The sequence below is a fragment of the Carassius carassius genome, chromosome 31, assembly GCF_963082965.1.
Source record: "Carassius carassius chromosome 31, fCarCar2.1, whole genome shotgun sequence".
In the NCBI taxonomy this organism is placed as follows: Eukaryota; Metazoa; Chordata; class Actinopteri; order Cypriniformes; family Cyprinidae; genus Carassius; species Carassius carassius.
The window spans coordinates 18,263,942-18,283,846 of NC_081785.1; the positions used below are offsets into that span (position 1 = coordinate 18,263,942).

The 19,905-nt window shown below is 37.4% G+C and overlaps 3 protein-coding genes across 6 annotated transcripts in view; 2 read left to right on the forward strand and 1 right to left on the reverse strand.

Moving 5' to 3' along the window:
* Positions 1-1,735: 1,735 nt before the first annotated feature.
* On the forward strand, positions 1,736-11,568 carry LOC132111695 (transmembrane protein 62-like). Its single transcript, XM_059519246.1, has 14 exons — positions 1,736-2,078; positions 3,385-3,496; positions 3,579-3,716; positions 5,544-5,589; positions 5,769-5,910; positions 5,997-6,121; positions 7,303-7,425; positions 7,598-7,753; positions 7,935-8,094; positions 8,419-8,532; positions 8,788-8,872; positions 8,994-9,089; positions 10,111-10,229; positions 10,303-11,568. The coding sequence occupies exons 1-14, from the start codon at positions 1,902-1,904 to the stop codon at positions 10,621-10,623; spliced, it is 1,914 nt and encodes a 637-aa protein (XP_059375229.1). The 5' UTR covers positions 1,736-1,901; the 3' UTR covers positions 10,624-11,568.
* A 1,124-nt stretch (positions 11,569-12,692) lies between these two features.
* On the reverse strand, positions 12,693-15,273 carry LOC132111696 (prostaglandin reductase 2-like). 3 transcript variants are annotated; one of them, XM_059519247.1, is made up of 9 exons: positions 15,072-15,270; positions 14,820-14,938; positions 14,418-14,609; positions 14,156-14,326; positions 13,615-13,824; positions 13,417-13,538; positions 13,254-13,341; positions 13,131-13,170; positions 12,693-13,017 (listed from the first exon to the last, which is right to left on the reverse strand). In XM_059519247.1, the coding sequence occupies exons 1-9, from the start codon at positions 15,109-15,111 to the stop codon at positions 12,953-12,955; spliced, it is 1,047 nt and encodes a 348-aa protein (XP_059375230.1). In that variant the 5' UTR covers positions 15,112-15,270; the 3' UTR covers positions 12,693-12,952. The 3 variants fall into 3 exon arrangements, with proteins under 3 accessions (XP_059375230.1, XP_059375231.1, XP_059375232.1); XM_059519248.1 differs by lacking the exon at positions 14,418-14,609 and having other exon boundaries at positions 15,072-15,273; XM_059519249.1 differs by lacking the exons at positions 12,693-13,017; positions 13,131-13,170; positions 13,254-13,341; positions 13,417-13,538 and having other exon boundaries at positions 13,666-13,824; positions 14,149-14,326; positions 15,072-15,272.
* Positions 15,274-15,702: 429 nt separating this feature from the next.
* Positions 15,703-19,905, forward strand: part of LOC132111698 (mitotic deacetylase-associated SANT domain protein-like) — a 28,244-nt gene continuing 24,041 nt past the window's right edge. The window contains exon 1 of one of the 2 annotated variants that reach the window (XM_059519251.1): positions 15,703-16,031. The gene's annotated coding sequence lies outside the window, so the exon portion shown is untranslated. Of the gene's footprint in view, positions 16,032-18,920; positions 19,288-19,905 lie in introns of those variants that run through there. The other variant, XM_059519250.1, reaches the window with a different exon arrangement.

Below are 19,905 nucleotides of genomic sequence, written 5' to 3' on the forward strand. Positions count from 1 at the left end.
GACGAAACCAGCAGTTCAATTCCAGGCTGCAGCAAAGTCAGATTGTGCAGAAGAATCATCTGTTTCCTGTGGTCTTGTCCTGGTGCTCCTCTGAGACAAGGTCTTCACAGGGGATCTGTATCTGGGGCTCTAGTTGTCCTGGTCTCCGCTGTCTTTCAGGGATGTAGAAGTCCTTTCTAGGTGCTGATCCAGCATCTGGTCTGGATATGTACTGGATCCGGGTGACTGCAGTGACCCTCTGATCTGGACACAGACTGGATCTGGTGGCCACGGTGACCTCGGAACAAGAGAGAAACAGACAAATATTAGCGTAGATGCCATTCTTCTAATGATGTAGCAAGTACATCGGGTGTTATAGGAAGTGTTTCCGGTTCCGGTTTATCTAATTAATGCAGCCTAAAAATCCTTTAACGGATTTGGATATTAAAAGCATATTAGTATGCTATGTGTAAACCAGGTTAAAGAGATGGGTCTTTAATCTAGATTTAAACTGCAAGAGTGTGCCCGCCTCCCGAACAATGTTAGGTTATTCCAGAGTTTAGGCGCCAAATAGGAAAAGGATCTGTACTTCTCTCTGATGTTATAAGCTTGTAGACATGCAGAACTGTTAGGAAACATTTCAAACAGGGTTATAATCTGTTAACTACCTACTGTACCCAAAAATGTGTTTAAAACAAACAAAAAGGTGGAAGTTCAATTCAGTTATACAGCATCTTTATAGTAACTTGAATACTACTGCAGAAAACAATAGGAAAACATTCAATTTAGATCCTGATTGTAGCAATCGATAAACTAAATGAAGTGGAAGGGTCAATGTTATTGATATTGGCTTTTGCTTATGAAGAGAAAACCTTGTCTCCTACAGGTCCTATACATAAATTGATTTGCTAATTAAATTATATCTCAATAACTCATCTTTGGAGGACGTGTTTCTTTTTTGATAATTACCAGCTGACTACATTATCCCACTTGTTACATTGATACTTACCAAATAAATACATTTATGGACCAGTGTTAAGTATTACTTACTATTATAGTATTTTTTTAAATAAGATTTTATTTTTCTATTTTAATTATAGTATAAGTTATAGTCATTCTGATACATGCTTTATCTTTTGTATTATTATTTAATTTTTATTTCAAATTTGTAATATTTTTAACTAAGTGATTCTTTTTTTTTTTTTTTGTCATTTTTTAAATTCACTTTATTTTCAGTTTGTTGCCAATGTTAGGTTTTCCTCAAATATTCATATTTTATCTGTATTTCAATTAAGGAAAACGTTTTATTATTAATTTTTTTGTTAACAATAACATTTTATTTGCAGTTGTCTGTTATTTCTACATCATTTTAATGCTTCCACTGAGGAAAATGTACATTACGGCATAGAAAACTGGTTGATTTTAGCAACAACATTATTTAATGTATGCAAAATGATTATAATATTCATATGAAAAGAGAAAAAGAGGATTGATTTAGGAAAGTAGTTCTTGCCAACAGAGATTAATGTAATTTACTAACGAACCTGGTTAGAACCTAGTCAGTGCCTCCTACAATAATCAAAGTAGTAATGGAATGGTTTATATAATTTCAATGGATTAATATTATTAGTTTATATAATATGTATTATTTTTCATGGCGATAACTTCTGGGCCGAGAAGAACAGCATAGCTCCGCCCCCTTCGGTCCCTTCCATCAGGATCAGCCACCCGGAAGTTTCTGCTGGATGATGTTGGAGATTCCAGCGCGTTGATTTGCTCGTCCATCGCGGTCGTGCTGGCGAGAGCCCGGGGATGTGAGGCTGACTGAATCCCGCATCAGGCTCCTTCAGCAGGGAGAGGAGAAGCGCCTGAGCGGCGGCGGCTCGTCCGGATCTCGGTGAAGGCAGTGTGATTTCGGCAGGATGCTCCGGCTGTTCACGGCTCTGGTGATTGTTGGGCTGCTGCTCGCCTGCTTCACTTCCTGGCTGTTTGACAGCTATGACAGCGCCTGGCACCCGAAGCGCAGTTTACACCCGTCCAGAGAAACTGGCCCTCCGTACCCCGGCGGCCAACTGGATAATATATTTTGGTTTGTGCAGGTGAGCAGCGGTCATTAGACTCATTAGTCTGTCAATGAACTGATCATCTGATTGATTGCAGGGTGGCTTTTATTTTGTTTTCTGCCATAATAATTGATTCTTCGTGCAGTAAAGAGGGTTATTGTGTGCAATATTTAAGGCCGGAATATTCTAACCTCTAACTTGAGTTTCAACATGTATTTGGTTTAGTTGTTTTGAATATAATCACGAATACTCAGTAAATTATATGGTTATGATCACGACGAGACATTAAATGAATGCAATATGGTGTATGTGTGTTACAAAATTGAAAGGGCTTTTTTTTTTTACTTGAGGGCACATATCACATACTTAAAGTGATTAGTTTAGTGTAATCAAGCATAACACAATAATTAAAAATAAAATTTGAGTAAAATAATAAATATAGAATGCTGGGACACTCAACTTTTGAAAAAGGCATTTTATTATATATATATATATAATTTTAGAATAAGTGTTATTCTGTTGTATAGAAAAAAAGAAGCTGTCTAACATGTGGAAAGGCCAAAGAGGAAAGTTCATTGGTTCTTCAAATTAATTTCGATAAATTGATGCATTTAGCAGATGCTTTTATCCAAAGCGACTTACAGTACATTCAGGCTAACAGATTTTACCTAACATATGAGTCTGATTTTACCTGTAAAGGCATGAAATAGCTATTTTTTTTTTATAATAACAGTTTTCAAATGGAAGGCTTAATTAATGTGTGTTTGCTTAACCGTCCCCAACACCATACTGTACCATGTATATTATGATGAAACTTTGATTTCAAACATTGATGGATAATGATGTAGAATCTCATTATTTGTAAAACATCCAAACAATCATTTTAACCATCACACTAATTATTTATCATAAAAATGATACATGTATGAATATAGCATCATTCTTTAATTCATCTGCCTAATGTCTGCGCACATTCTAAAATTGTAATTTTATTAACAAATATATTTAGACCAAATTTTATTTTATTTTATTTTATTTTTATTTTTTTTAATCTACTGTACGTATGACCTCCTGGAAACAAAAGTGTGTATGTAGAAAGCTAAATAGATAGATCAGAAATGTATGTACAGTGTGCGTAAAGCCCTAGTGTCATAGTTTGGCTGGTAAAACAGGAAACCTTCATCTGTGTACTGACTCCTCTAATATGCCAGTGACACTTGTTCTATAAATAGGCAAGTTTTATGTGTGAGATTATGTGTGAACACTCACTGTTAACTACACACAGGCCTGCATGAAACCCCACTATTAGCTGATTTCTAAACATGCTGATTGCTCTGTGCAGGTTTCCGACATCCATATCAGTCGTTTCCACGATACCAAGCGCATTCCAGACTTTGAAAGGTTCTGTAGAGACACCATTGATGTGATCAAACCTGATCTTGTGCTGGCCACAGGTTAGCTGCCATACATTACTTACTGTATAAATAGTCAAATTTTATTGTGTGTTATACCCCACATTTTGACTTTATTTAACAGGGGACTTAACAGATGCGAAGACTGAGAGTAAAGTGGGCTCTCTTCAATATGAAGTGGAGTGGCAGGCCTACCACAACGTCCTTAAAAGATCACGAGTGCAGGAACGAACAAAATGGATTGACATTCGAGGAAACCATGGTGATTTATTATTATTATTTTTGGGATGATTTTTGGAGAGGAGTTGTCAAAAATGTTTACCCAAACACCCGAGTCCCCGACCCGATCTGACGGGAAAAAGTAATTTTATATGAAGTTGCATGATGTGAATCATACAAAAATAAACGACTTTAGAAAAAAGTAAGGATGGAAGCCTAAGCATAAATGGAGATCATACAAATCATAAGAATGAGATCATATGAATTAGCCACCAATTCATCAAAATGTATAATAGCTACACAATGAAATGCAATTTTGTTGAACACTGTGCTTGTCTGCCACTGGTCAGTGAAACAATAAAGTAAATAGTAAATACAAAAAAATAAAAATTGTCCTGCCCCAAAATCAGACCATTGGTTGAGCCAGTGTTGCTGTGTCGGGCTTGAATGATGAAGTGTTTACACACTTAATGAATGGATCTTACAAACAGTTGCATATTACAATTTTAAATTCACAAAAATGGCACACTTCAGCTTTTGTTTTCTAATGTCAGTTGCATGCAGAAATCATTATAAAAGTACCTGATGGTTTGGATGGGAGATCTAAATGAAGGCTAGAATTAAGTTGCCTCTTTGCACACCACTGTTGGTCAGGGCCAAATAATTGTTTGTCTTTGTCCCAGTGTCTGTTGGCACTAAAACAATTAAAGGACATTGAGTGAAGACAGCTGGACACTCTTATGTCACACTAATGACTTGAGATGAATTGAAATTAAACAGGATATCACAGGCTTGCTGTGACACAAAAACAAATTATGGTGGATTAATAACATCTTTGCAATCACGAGGCTGTTTATCATTAATCCTCCAGTTTCTTATCTTGATTTAAAGGTATAGTTCACCTAAAAAAAATTTCTGTCATGTATTATTTATATACTATTATTGTATTTATTCATTTTTTGAATTAGCTTTTATTTTTATATTTTCAGTTTTCATATTATTGCTACATTTTTTATAATTTTGTTATGTGCTTTTGTTCCGTGCATTTTTGTTTCTAATTTTGTAAATTATTTTTATTTCATTTTTAGTAATTTTGTTGCCTTTATGATATATAGTAGTAATTTAGTAAAAAAATGTTAATTTTGTGATTTAAGTTATTCATCTGATGCTCAGATATGCCTCATTCCAAATCTATTAGATATTTTGTGTCAAATACATAAGGAGACATTTAGATGAATGTTCACGCTGCTCTTTTCCATTGCTTCCTGATTCAGACTAAACCTTTATAAATTTTCCATAAAAAGACACATGCACTACATTCCAAGTCTTTAGAAGCCATATGATAGCTTTGCGTGAGAAACGGACGGAAATTTAAGAATTATATTTCACCATAGCTCTACTGGCATACATATCTTTATGCCTCTTTTTACAACCAACTGGCTGTAACGCGTTAAGTTTCCAATGACAATAAAACTAAATGCTTTGGAGCACTACAGAATCACAGCTAATCAAAATACATTTGATGTTTAGACTAGTTAAATGGAGAAGGATTTGGACCAATGAGATTTAATATAAACAGATTAAATACACATAGCTCCTTGTAAAGTGTGCAGCAGCTGTGTTTCATATTAGTATATTAATATTAAGCTATGAAGACTGCATCGTGGAGGCTAATGAACATCTCTAATGAACTCGCTCAGCTCATATATCATTTTCCCTCTATTCCCATTATCCCATTTCCCCACAGATCCTGTAACTGGTGTTACATTACCAAAGCTGCCAGATATGTAATAAGAGCTCGGTTATTTTGTCCCCGCTCTTCTTCCGTTTCCTGGAAATCTTGGCTGATATTGTTTTCTTGTCTCCTCAGATGCCTTTAATATTATTTCACTGGAGAGCGTGAACAATTATTACAGGTCTGTACAGATATTACAGATGCAGAACATAATTGCTGTAAAGAAGGTTCAGATATTGAAGTCGACTTCTAAAAAATCCTTTTTTAATGCACGTTTAATGGTCTTATTGCGAAGAATACGTTGGTGCTTATTTTTCCAAAGAAATAAGATTGTCTCCATCTCCATTACTGAATATTTAGGAAATACTCTGCCAATCAGAAAGTTGGATCCTTCCACTACATACACAGAACTCCTTTTGGGAACTACTCGTTCATTTGTGTTGATGCCACTCTGACCCCTGGACCCAAACGGCCCTATAACTTCTTTGGGATTATCAATCAGGTAAAAGAAATCTGTTGATTTTAGCTTTGCTTATGTAAATGTGATGACAGCTTTTCTCTTGGGCTGAAATGTGATGTTCCCCATAGACTCAGATGGACGTGTTGGCCACCTTTAGAGAGGAGAGTCTGAGCAGTAACAACTCCATCTGGTTTGGACATTATACCACATCTACAGTCATCTCCCCCTTCCCGGGAATCCGAGAGCTCATGAGGTTTGGAAAAATCTTGCAGAAACACTGTCAACCAATTCGATTTTTTTCCCCATTGACCGCCAATAACTACCCACTTAGACAGGAAGAGAGCATGTGACCAGCATAGAAAGTGACCATCAACAGTTTGTTTTTGTTTTTCTGTTAGCGGTTGGTTTATCTGAAATTTGATTATATTACGAGCATGAGAAATTTAATTAAGGAACAGTGCCAAATTTCTATATATGACTATACTGTAAACATTAGAAAACAACTTAAAACGTATGTAGAGAAGAGTAGTAAGGACTCCTTTTTTATAGTTTTGGGTCAAGAAGATTTTTTTACTGTTATAGTAATGTATTTTAAAATGTTATTTATTTCTGTGATGGAAAAGCAATTATTACTCCAGTCTTCAGTGTCAGCTGATCCTTCAGAAATCATTCTAATATGATGATTTGATGCCCAAAAATATTTGAGGTAGCAGTCTTTTGAAACAATGTAAAAGTTTTGAACAGTGGTGTAGATTAATAAAATTTTATATCGTTAATTACAGCATAAAGTATCTATGAATGATTGTAATGAAAATAAAAAAAATAAAAAATAAAATTATTTTGCTATATAAAGACTTGTTTCTGTCCACACAATATATACAGCATGTATATATACATACATATATACATATATATATATATATATATATATGTATATGTATGTGTGTGTTTGTGTGTGTGTATAACCTTATAGACACTTGTTTCTTTGTCATTTAAAAAAAAATCCCTTTATGTTGCAAATTAGGAAAGGATTTATGAGTATGAATCATAACCAGTCAGTGACCTGTGGACGTGTGAATGTTCTCAGTCTGAGGCTGCGACTAGATTTGGCCAACTTTTCAGATGTTATTCTAAATCTGATTTCTATTTGGCCATCTGACCTACATCTAAACCCTAGTATGTAATTCTCTAGCATGAATGTAGGTCTGAAAGCAACATTTGGCACTCAGGTGGTGACGGTCAGTGCCTGGGAATATGCTGTATTAATAATGTCATGTTCAGTGCCGTTCATATTAAACACTTGTGGTGAATTATGTTAAAAAGCTAACAAGAGGCACTAGATTGCAGATTCTCATCTCTTAATGTCATATTGATCATATTCTGCTGAATCTCGAATTTCATCTATTGTTTTTTTTTGTGGGTTGGTTTTTACAGTACAGCCGTGGCGTATTTGTGTGGGCACCTACATACACTAGGAGGCTTCATGCCAGTACTGCACAGTCGACATCACAGAGGCACACTGGAGTTAGAGCTGGGAGACTGGATGGCAAACCGCAGGTAAGTTCAGAAAGAACAAGGCCCACGTTTAAGGGAATACAGCATGATGTAAATATAGCTGACTATGTTAGCAAATACAAACACAACAACTGATATATGAGGAACTCATATCATTGTGCCCTAACTCTTATAAAAAAAAGCAGTGACATGCATTTTTTTTTCCTGGGCTCAGGTATAGAATATTGGCTTTCGACCATGACCTGCTCAGTTTCACTGACGTGACATTTGAGGACTGGCCAGCTGTGCTGATCACCAATCCCAAAGACGCCCAGTACCTGCACCCAGGAGTGGAGCCTCTGGGTCGCATCGGCAGTTCCACGCACATCAGGTGTCTCTGTGTGTGTCCTCTTCGACCTTCAAGCGCTCAGATGTTGACTTCTGTAAAATGATCGTCTCTCATCCAAACCTCACTTTACATTTCGAATTTCTTGCTTGCTTGACTTGTTCTGTCCTACCAAGAATGTCATATTTTGGAGTTGCACTGATTGCTGAATGTGGTGTTTCTGTAGGCTCCTGGCTTTCTCTGAGTCTCCAGTCGCAGCTGTGCATGTGAGTGTGGATGGAGTTTCACTGGGGAAAGCACTTAGCGCAGGGGGTCCTTTATACATCATGCAATGGGATCCAACGCTATATGCTACTGGACTGCACAGTATCAGAGTTAAAGTGGAGGTAGGGGATTTGAACAAACTTCTGGGATTAGTATTAAACATCACTCATTCCTCAAATCACATGGCTTGTTGAGAAGAGGTGTGATGTTGCTTTTCTAAACAATTTGACAAAACAAATGCTGCCTGTTGGTTGATAAACTTGGCAAAAGCCCTGTAGACTTTGTAAGAGTAATATCTGGAGACCAGAAAACTAACATTCCCCAGAACAGCCTAGCAACATGGTTAAACACAGAACCTTAGCAACTGCATAGCAATTGTTTTTATTTTGATATAGAAACGGTTGTAGTGTTATTTTAAGAAAATGGCATCCGTCTCCCTGTCCTAGGACTCTGCAGGTCACTCAAAAGTTCGGGAGCAACAGTTCACACTGGAGGAAGACCTCACTCCCAGCTTCGGCTTCATGCAGTCCTTCATCCTCCTCACAGACCACTACATCCTGGTACGAAAATGAAACCAAGTCATCGTGTGATGATGGTGAAAAATTGATTATCATAGCTCTAAACATATTCATATTATTATAGTGGATTTTCATAGTTTAAGATTGAAAGTCTGGGTCTAGGACAAGAGTACAACAATAAAATCTCTACATAAAAAAAGGTTTACCAGAAAAGTAAATTATAAAAAGTTTATTGTTAAAAGTTTACTGTTAATTAATATTACATGCATTTCAGTGGCTGTGTGTGTGTTCCCACAGGCACGGATTGCCTTCGTGGTGATAGTATTACTAAACCTGGCTGGGCTTGTGCTCTTCAGATTTATGCCTGTGTCTTCTACAAGAGGTATTTCTGTTGTATTAATGTATAACAAATCTTGTCCTGTCATTATACCTGAATATAAATGTTCTTCATAGCTCCAAAGCATAAATGACTCTTGACACCATAAACTCTTATAATTCATCAGAACTGTCTTCTCAAGTGTGGATGTCCCTGCATCTTGTCAGTAAGAGCAACATGTTCTTCTACTCTCTGCTGCTGTTCAACCTGTGTACAGCATTAGGTAAGTCGCCACCTGACCCCACTTAAACTGTTTCACAAACTGATGGAACATAATGATTTAAACTACCATTGCAGAAGGCCTGTGATCTTTTTTTATACAGAAAAGAGAGTCATTTTTTTCCATCCGACCATTCAAAAGAGAGAATGAGTGATAATCACATAATTATTATATTATAGATAATTGCCTCTTAGTTTTTATAAATGCCCATAACCAACCCTTGTCCTTAGGACTGTAAGTAATCTAATAAAATGATAAACCAAAAATAAAAAATCTAAAAAATTGTGAAAGTGCCGATTACAGCAAAATATTTCGATTTTCAACTTTTCTTTTTTTTTTTTAGCTAGTTTGTTATTAAAATTAAAAGACTATATCTAGATAAACATATACAAATTTTCATGCACAAAAATCAATAGAAGAGTCTAAAGTAACATGTTACTCTATATGGGTAATTTTGGACCCAAACAAAACAGGTGTCAAGGGATCGTTCACCCAAAAATGAAAATGTAGCTGAAAAATGTACTCATCCTCATGTTGTTCTAAACTTGTACATATTACAGTTATTTCTTCTGTGGAACACATAGATATTTAAAAAAAATAAAAAAGATTTGTTCATACAGTAAAAGTCAATGAAGTCCACTGACTTTAATTGGTCCTCATTGACTTTCATTGTATGGACAAAAAAAACTTTTTCTTCAAAATATTTTGTTTTGTGTTCTGCAGAATAATGAAAGTCATATGGGTTTGGAGAGACATGATGGTAAGTTAATGGTGTGTGCGTGGGTGGGGCTGAAATATCCCTTTACACAGGCAGATCCACGTAATTTTTATTGTGACACTTAAAAAGAAGCAACCTGAAATGAATAATCATGATTACAGTCTCAAGGGAAATGATGAGCATAATTGTGTAGCCCTACTTGGTTTGCTCAAGAGCGCAATGAAAATGTATCTGGATGAACTCGCAACATATCCTTGCAATTACTGTGAAGAAGGAACAGTGCTTTTAGTCTACTTGTTTTTTCAGGTCCATGGTTCATTGGGGAAATCATTGATGGACACAGTGGAGCCTGCTTTGCTTTTGGCGTGTTTGTGGATGGGCATTTCTTCGAAGGAAGTCTGACCTATGTCGTGGGAGTCATACAGGTAATTCCAGATCTAGGTGCAGATTATACTGATCATAACAGTTGAGTCGTAACATGCCATCTGTCATCCACAGCTGCTCTTCTTCAATATGCCTCTCACTTTTTACCTCTGCTGGAGTCTTCACCACAGATGTCGCGGCACCAGCTTCCGCTCACATTTTTGTCGGCCGGGCAGCCGCTGGAGGACTCTGGTGATGCACATAGGCATGCTGGTCCTCATGATCTGGCAGGCCTATTCTTGCTACTTCCTGCTGGAGACCTATGGGGCACTGGCTTTCTTCCTGTCTCCCGTACGTACCTGGGCTCTGCTCATGGGCCTGCTGTTGGTGTACAGGGCATGGTGGGGAACGCCTCCTAGTTTCTCCGCTGGCAGCATGACCAACCGGCCGTTGTGACAGTGACAGGCCTTCACCTGTATCGTTGTGACGGACTTTATTTTGTGCCAAGCTCTTCCCTCCTTTCACCAGTCTTCACGGTCACCAAATTGCCAATCGTTCCCAAGACGTGTTAGCATAGAAAAAAAATAGTCTTTAGTTAATATGAAGCGATGATGGCATCACATGTGGATGACGGAGCCGTTGCAAACCTACTACTGATCCTTCTTTTGACACTAAGACACGTTGGTAGTTTTATAGTCCGTTCTCACTGTTGTGAGCCCAAACAGTGTTGAAGTCCAGATGTGTGTACTAGTTACAGTAAGCGTACCTATTACTGTGATAAACTGTGCATTATGTACTTGTCAAATTATGTTTGTTTTTATTTGTGATGAGCAATCAAGAAAGTAATAAGACTATGTAATTCTGATATACATAATCAGTGTTTCTGCATAAAACTGCCACCACTCAGAGAGGACAGTCAGTATGAGTACTCGTATTGTTTTAATGCATATAAACTACGCATGTAAAGAGAGGATGAGATCACTAAATTTGCTTACACTTTTAGACGAGGTATGAAATGTAAAGGATAATTTAAGGGATAAAGCTGGTCATTATTGTCTATTATACAATGAAAATAGTTCAAAAAGAAGCCAAAGCATCAAGCTTTGTATGTCACCAAGCAACACACAGATTTGAAATGTGAATGTGAACACTGCTCAGTCAATCAGATTAGAGCAGGGGTGTCCGATCTTGCTCTTGAAGGGCCAATATCATGCAGCGTTTCGCTCCAACACACTTGCCCAGAAGTTTCTAGTGATTCTGAAGACCCTGATTACTTTGGCTCAGGTGTTTTAAATCAGAGTTGGACCTAAACTCTGCAGGACAGTGCTGAATTTGACACCCCTGGATTAGACGATCAGAACTATAATGACCAGGTGACTTATTCCACTTATTAACATATTGAACTTGTTAACATATTGAATAACGTTATCTTCATTCACATCATTCATGGTGTGAACGGGCCTTTGAACAACAGTTTACTCTGCAAACTGATTATACTTATTCAAATACATATTCCAAACAACTCTAATCTCAATGGATGAACCACTATTTGTACTTTATATAGAAAACCATGGATGTAGAAAATTTTTGTTGTTTTGGTTCATGGTTAATACACTTAATAATGGCCACTTAAACTAAAGCCAGACATTTTTAGACTGCTAAAGGGAAAATCCCAATGTAGCATATAGAATAGAACACTAAACACATGGTAAAAATCAAATGTGCAAAATTTTGTTAACACGTTTATTAGAGAAACGCTGTGAAGCAGCTCTTTTTATACTTTTGCACAGTTACAGACCCCACAAACAAGCTAAGGACAATGGCCTTTTTGTGGGAAAATCAGCTAGTTTGAAAAAAGAAGCCATGTTGTCATCGAGGTCGGTCTTTTTTGCCCACATAATCCACTTGACAGGCGACGGAGAGCGCAGTGACAAGAGTTTCTGGTGGATTCACTGACATTCCTGTTGTCTCTCAGGAAAGTAAAGACTTGAACAATAGGCTGCTCTAGTTTGTCTTTCAATGACCTGAATGCTATATTGAAAGAGTTTTGTCGTAGTTTTAAGGCACATGATTGTGAGAAAGAACATTTTTAGAAGACTAGATTTGTGGTAAACCAATAGGACTTTGAATGTTGGATGATGAAATATCTGCTTACATGTGATTTGGTTTTTATTACTGTAATTAATTTTTAAACTATTTTATTGTATTCATCCACATTGATATTGCAATGTATATTCCTTCCAGTTGTTCTGCACTGTTTTCTGGGCATTCTCCGTTTCTGTGGTCACGTGGCTTTTGTAGTTCCACTCATGTCGGAAAGTGCTGTTCACATTTGTTTAGTGGAAGGCACAAAATCAGTGAAACATTAATAGGTATTTACTTGGAATTTGACAATGTTGTTTGTGTTTTTCCACATGAAACAACTTCAATTTATATTTGTCATGTTTCTGCAACTCTGAATCATCTTGCATTGGAATTGAATTATCTGGCTGTATTCATGTACAACAAAGTAAAGGGGTTTCCTATTGTGATGTATTTCATTTTTATTGTTTCTTTTTTCATGTAAAGGCAAGACTTTCAGATCTTAAAATATTGGAAGATTTTATTTAAACATGTTATGTGAATTTAGCTGATGCCTTTATCTAAAACGACTTACAAGCACACTTAAAGGGACCGTCCCACTGGAGAAACCTCAAATGTCTTTTTGAGAGCCCTTTTCTGTAACGTTTCGGTTTCCAGCCCAGATGTATAATGACTGCACCACCTCCAGATGCAGACGTTTGACTCAGTCTGAAATTTTGACAACTTGTTTACCGATATTGCCTCCGGTCATCATGGAGCAGAACGCCTCTGAAATATGCATAGTGCATGCATCTATTAATATAAACACAGACGGTTCATACAATATGTATGCAAAGTACACTTAGGCACATGATCAAATAATAACAATAATAAACTCTCACCTCCCATGTTTTCTATACCATTTACAACAGTTTCCAGCACCTGCAAAATGAAAAGTAGAGATACAATGTACAAAAGGTTTGTGGCATCTTTCATGTGAAGAAACATGACTGTGGTAGATTTACCTTTATCTGGCCTGTCTTTACCCAGTGACTGAGCTGCGTAAGACCTTCTGCATGCTTCTCCATGTAGTTCAATACAACAAATCTCTCCCTGCGAACATATAATCATCATTTATACACATACATACAATAAACAAAGTAGGTTTTACTAGCTATTTTCCTGCACCTTGTGATGTTTTTGCGATGCAAAGTTTCTTGGGTCTCCTCACTAAGAGGAGGAGGGTAAGGCAGATCCTTATTGTACTGTGATATTTGGCCGCACAGGATCACATGACCACCAGGATTCATCTGCACAGTGTGGTTTTTATATTATTTTAACACAAACGACCCAAAGAAATAAAAAAAAACTGAAGGAAGGACATACCAGTGATATAACGGCATCGCTGATCGCACCACCTACATTGTCAAAGTAGACATCAATGCCTGCAGGGCAGTGCTCCCTCAGCGCTGAGCTGATATCTCCTTTTTTGTAGTTTATCCCTGCTGTAAAACCCAGCTCTGTTACCAAGGTCTGGCATTTCTGGTCAGAACCACAAATCCCCACGACTCTCTCACAGCCATCCAATCTGCCGATCTTTAACAACACAGAGCAAAGTTAAAACAACAGGGCATATAACACAAGGAAAGAGCTAAACATTTTAAGAATGTTTCATGGAAGAAGCACCTAGTGAGACTTTTGGTAATCACTATATATATATATATATATATATATATATATATGTATATGTATATGTATATATATGTATATGTATATGTATATATATATATATATATATATATATATATATATATATATATATATATATATATATAAATTAACAGTGTAAACAAGAATCTAAAATTTGACTAAAATAAATGTTGCCATATAAAAACAGAACTATTTTGTATATCCACTTACATATTACCTGTCCAGCAATCGACCCACAAGCTCCAGCTGCTCCACTGATGACCATCGTCTGGTGGCTTCCTGGAGTCACATGACCCTTCTCTCTCACACCTAAAAGAGCAGTGAGTCCAGGCATACCCAGCGCTCCTAGAACATACGACAGGTGACCGTCTGCCATCTCTGGGTCAACCTGTGCGAACGAGTGCATCACATACTCATACGCAACTCCTATCCATATACATGAAGTCTGTTAATCAAACTGGCCAAAATTAGCATTATACCTCTTGCAAAAGGCTGCCGTCCATCACGCTGTAGGTTTGCCAAGGCCATTTAAAGGAGGTGACAACAGCACCCACAGATAATGACTGATTCTTGCTGGCCTCCACTACACCAACTCCACCTCCATCCACACACTCCTCTAATCTCCATGGTAACAGGTACTCAGCTCCAGTATCATCATTCATGCGACAGCGCTGCATTGAGTTTGGTGTTAATATTGGATCATGCATGAGTTTTGAATAAGTAAATGCCTGGTAGTAAATTGATTATAGGTTGAGTTTTCATAAAGGAAATATTCACTTTATGAATATATTGAATATTTCCCACGTTAAATAATAAATGAATTTCCTTCAAGAAAACTCAAACCACATAAGTGACAATAAACACAAGCCAGGTCATCTCACCATGTAAGGGTCAACTGAGAGGAAGAGTGTCCGGACGAACACCTGTCCTTCTTTTAGCTCGGAGGATTCCAGAACCTCATCTACACGGAAGTTCTCTGGAACCGGGATACCATTTTTTCCTAATCATTTATTGGGAAAGAAAATTAACTTAAGTTCCGGAGACACGTGTGTAGCACAGTACTACACATGATAAGTCGATTACATTTTATTGGTAATGATTTGCAAATTAGCAAAAACATCAACATGGTTTACCTGGTCGGGAGCGCAACACAACTCTTTTTACATTTAACATTTTCCCTTCTTTTATTACTTTTTTTAAATTAAAGAATACTTGTATTGTCAGAATTTGCTGATACTCTATAATGCAACTCTCATATCTTGCTTGCAGCGCCAGCGTTTCTTCCTGAAATAGTCACATGACACGCAGAAGCTCGTCTGATTGGCTGGATGAGCGTTAAAGCACTGGTCACACGTGTTGTGATGATATAGAAAGTCAGACTCGCGAGTCGGTTCTTTTGAACCGTTCAAAAGAACCGGTTCTTTTTTTTATTATATTTTTATTTATTTATAAACTACTCTACATACATTAACATTCAACAACATCACAATTAATAAGCAGATTCACTGTAATTTCATCTTAGTTCACAGATAGTCATTAGAATCTAATTTAACTTTAAGTTCCATAAACTATGCAGTTCATTTTAATCTTTTGAGTGAAACGTTTTTTGCATGTTTTAATAAAATGATCATAGCTGCTTGCTTTATAAGCTCTCTGATCAATGAGTCGAAGTTGTTGATTAAGTTGCGTAAATGAATCGATTCAGAAACGATTGAAAAGAACATCGCGCGTGTTTACTTTGGACACGAGTGCAAATCTTTACCAAGCGGGGGTCGTTTAAGGATGGTCTATTTATTACAGAACTTATTTTAAAGCACGCATGACATTAGGATTGGAGTCTACTGTGATCGAACTCGACGATGTTTTTATATGTGCTCGTAAATGTGCCTCAACTTGAACTAAAAGGTGTCTCTTATTGAAGGTGCAAGAGAAAAATTACATCACTGTGTGCAATGTGCAGCGGGTGGCGCTCTTCTTACCAACGAGGAAGTGACGCTACAAGCAAAGGCGTAAAGTTTTTTTCCCCATTTCTTCTTGAAAGCAACGCGAAAAAGATCTGGATCGCTGGAGCTACGCCGCTGATGGGTTTCGAGGTAACGTAACGCGCAATAAGTATTTTCCAACTAGATCCAGGTCGAATGTGTTTACGATCTTAAAACAGATTTATGGTGAGTTTCTGCAGGACGTCGAAAGGAGACCTTGTCCTGGAGAATTGATTCGATTGGGTGGTTCCGTACTTTTTGACAGAAACAAGTAGATGCGCTTTTATCAGTGTTACGAGTGGCGAACTGTTTCATGTTAATAATTGTATTTTTTTTTGCACGAGCGCAGAGCTGCAACTACACATGTGAGCAACAGAAAGCGCTCATCAGAAGAACGGTTGTGTTGCAATGTCTAACGATTATTTCTCTTGTTATCGAATGCAAGCGTTTCCTTGCATTTCCTCCAGTGACCGTGTCAGTAGCGCCTATGTCAAATCTGTACCTGCATCACAGTGGATCATGTTATTGTTGTGCAACGATTGGCGTTGTTGCAACAACGGTGTCATTTCAACTTGTCAAGCTCCCCCCTTTAGCTATCCCAACGAGTGCAGTCGTTCTACATCTCGGACAAAATCTGTTATGTAGGCTACTTCCAGTCAGATTTGCCATCTTAGCAATTTTGTTGCTAAATTTAGCAACTTTTCAGACTACCCTTGTAACGTTTTCTTACAAAATCAATTAGCAACAAATGTAGCAAATGTATTTTTAACATTTATGTGGCAACTTCTGATAAGTGAAACACAAAACAAATTTTTCATCCAAATTACACAAAAAGAGGAAACCAATCAGTACACACATCAGGTGGAATAAGTTAGTTGCTATTTGCAGGTTTAATAATAATGCTATAATATTAATAATAATTGAATAATTGTTCTTTTATAATACACCTTGTTAGTAGATTGTACCTGCGGCTGATGATTAGTTCGTACACCGTAATAAAAAAAATCTAGAAAAATGAAAAAGCTAGTAATTTTCCAGGACATTATCTGTTATGCATAATCAGTTTTAACCCTGCAACCCCAAAACACAAAATACAATGCGTAATTTAAAATGCAGGTAAAAACCTGCAGAAAAATCTATACAATTCCTTCATATTAACATATGTTATAGTAAATTGTGCTTATGACATACTAATTACTAATATACTGCTTAAAACTATAATTGCTCAGATGTAGTTTTAGTTTAGCTAATAATAAAAAACCGAATCGTTCAAAATGTTTTCAATAATTCCATGTTGTATTTAAAAATACAGTTATTTAATATAATTAATTAATAAATCTAAATGAACATATAAATATAGTTTTTGCTGGGATAGTATTTAGTGTATGTAGTGACAAAATTTTGCGTTGTGATTACGTAACGACGTCATTGCGCAACGCCAATGACATCATAACGTCAATTTTTAGCACCAAATCGACCTTCGTTTAGGAACTTGCCCTGAAAATTAGTCGACAACATTGCTTCCAGTTTGTGTTCTGGCTGGGAATCATGCATGCATAGTAACTATTAAATAGGCATGCAGACACACGCCCATCTGTATTTTGTGATTAAGAATGCAAGAAGGCTGCCTGCACAAGGAATATGCATCTACATGCAGTAATGTGTGAGAATATGATTTTACACACCTGAATAGCATTCGAGGCATCGGATTGTTTATTGAGGCTGGTACACTCAGCTCATGCCATATCCTGGCCGCATGTCTGTTGGCTTTGCACTTTATTTTAAGGCACAGCAGAGAGAGAGAGAGTACAGGAACACTGACACGATGAGGCCTATGGGTGTCTCCTTACTCACATGCTCGATCATGTCTGTGCTGTTGAGCCTCCGCACGCATGCACAAATGCTCCGAGTTCTAGACGTGAATAGTGTTCCACAGAGTTCAGAAGTACTTCATGTACTGTTAAAAAGGGAGTCTGTCTTCCACCAGTTGCCTTGACACGGAGCACTCCATCATAATCATAAGATAAGTCATATACCGTAATTACTCCAATTTCTGTGCATTTGAAATGTTTTAAATGGCTAATAAAACTAATAAACCAATGAACCCTTTACACATTTCCGGGGTTTCTTTTAGAAGTGGAAGTTGTCATAGTTGGGTAAACATCTATAGTGGTGAACAGAAAGTAGAACGGATATCATTTTTGCATTCACATTCGTTTCAATAGCAAAAGAACAAATCCACAATAGCATTGCTGTGACTTTACGAAAGGGGGAAAAATATCAAGAGATTGATCATGATGGTCAGAAGAGAGAAAGATGTATCTGTAAAAAACTATGTGTCATCATCGTAACAGTCCATCTTAAAAAAAAACCTAAAACAGTTGTGCTTTCCAGAGTTAGTCACTCTCACAATTGTGGGAAATGGGACAATCTTTGTATCCAGTAGAAGTGCACTGGATAGTGTTACAACCCTTCCCATCTGCACAGACATGATATTTCTAGTTTTTAAACATGTAGATGAAAAGCTTATTCAGATGTGTCATTCAACCTGCTGATTCAGATTATAATGATTGAAATCCAGTGCAACACTTTCCTCAGTTTTCCTATGTATTTTTTACAGTATCTATACTGTCATAGCAGGAGGGTTGTGATTTCATAGTGATTTCACCTCTGTAGCTCATTTCTCATTGGTTAAACTGTTGGTGTTAACAACACACATCCTCTGGTCTCCCCAATGCAAACAATCTTGCAGTTTGGCCTTTTTGTTATGATTAACCTCAAAAATATATCGCTGGTTTTCATCTGGTAACAAGCCCTTTACTCACTGACCACACAAATTGTAATTCATTCACTCGATTCATGTATGGATGAGGATGTTTGGTACAAGCCATGCTTTTAAGAACGTTTCCCAGTGACGGAATTTCCCGCATGGCCTGTGCATTTGCTGTAAGCCCCGCAGGGAAGAGGAAAGGCCTTATATGGTAGCGGAAGTGGGTGTGGCCAACGGGACAGTAGGCGATCACAAGACTCTAGCTGAAGGCGACTGTGTCGTTCCATACTCCATGTACGAGTGAACCACACTTGTTTTGGGCGTTTTGATTCGAAGGCGCGTGCAATAATTACGAAATCTCGTGCAATTGTTTAGAAAAACCCCTCGCCATTTTGTCAAAGAAGCCCTCCATTTCCATTCCTCCTCGTTTTCGTTTGCACAAGGATCTATTTCTTGACTTGAATATTACTGGAGTGAGGTCAGCATTGCATGACTCAATCGTGGATAAGCATGCAGTCATTTCTTTACTGTTGCATTGGACCTTGCAGTTGTTCTTAGGGCGACCTGAAAACAAACGCAGAAATGAACAAGTATACGGTAAGGATGGTTTCTAAACGCCTAATTATGTTTAGCAAATCGAAATCATGCAATAGATATCATTATCAAGTTATAGCAGAATTTGCGTCCCATTCGACGTGTTTACTCTCAAAGAAAGCATGAACTAACTTGCACGCAAATTCTATTCACCTGAGTTGACAACTAGGAAGAGACCGCAGGGGGGGCTTGTCATTTACCACTTTCATTATTTTGCTGCTCAAGCACGCTTCATAGTGTGTATTGTTGTCTCACTTTGTTGCAGTGTGACACGGAATTAGTGACTAGATAATCCCTTTTCTGTAACAAAGGATTTCTGGTAAATAGCGCTGAGCTGGCTTCACTAGAAAGGGGGCTCCAGGAAGGGCACCCAGCTAGCAAACACTCCGTGTCTCAAAATATATTGAGCTGTTTACCTAGACAGCTTTTTTGAGGGGCTTGAATGCGCTTCTCGGACGCAGCGCGTTAAATTAAAGTGATAGCACAAAACGAGAGATCTGTCATCATTTATTCACTCACACGCATGTTGTTCCAAACCCGTATGACTTGCTTTTTTGTGGCACACAAAACGAGATGTTATGTCGCTATTCACTTTTTGCGCGTCCTTTTCCACGAAATGAA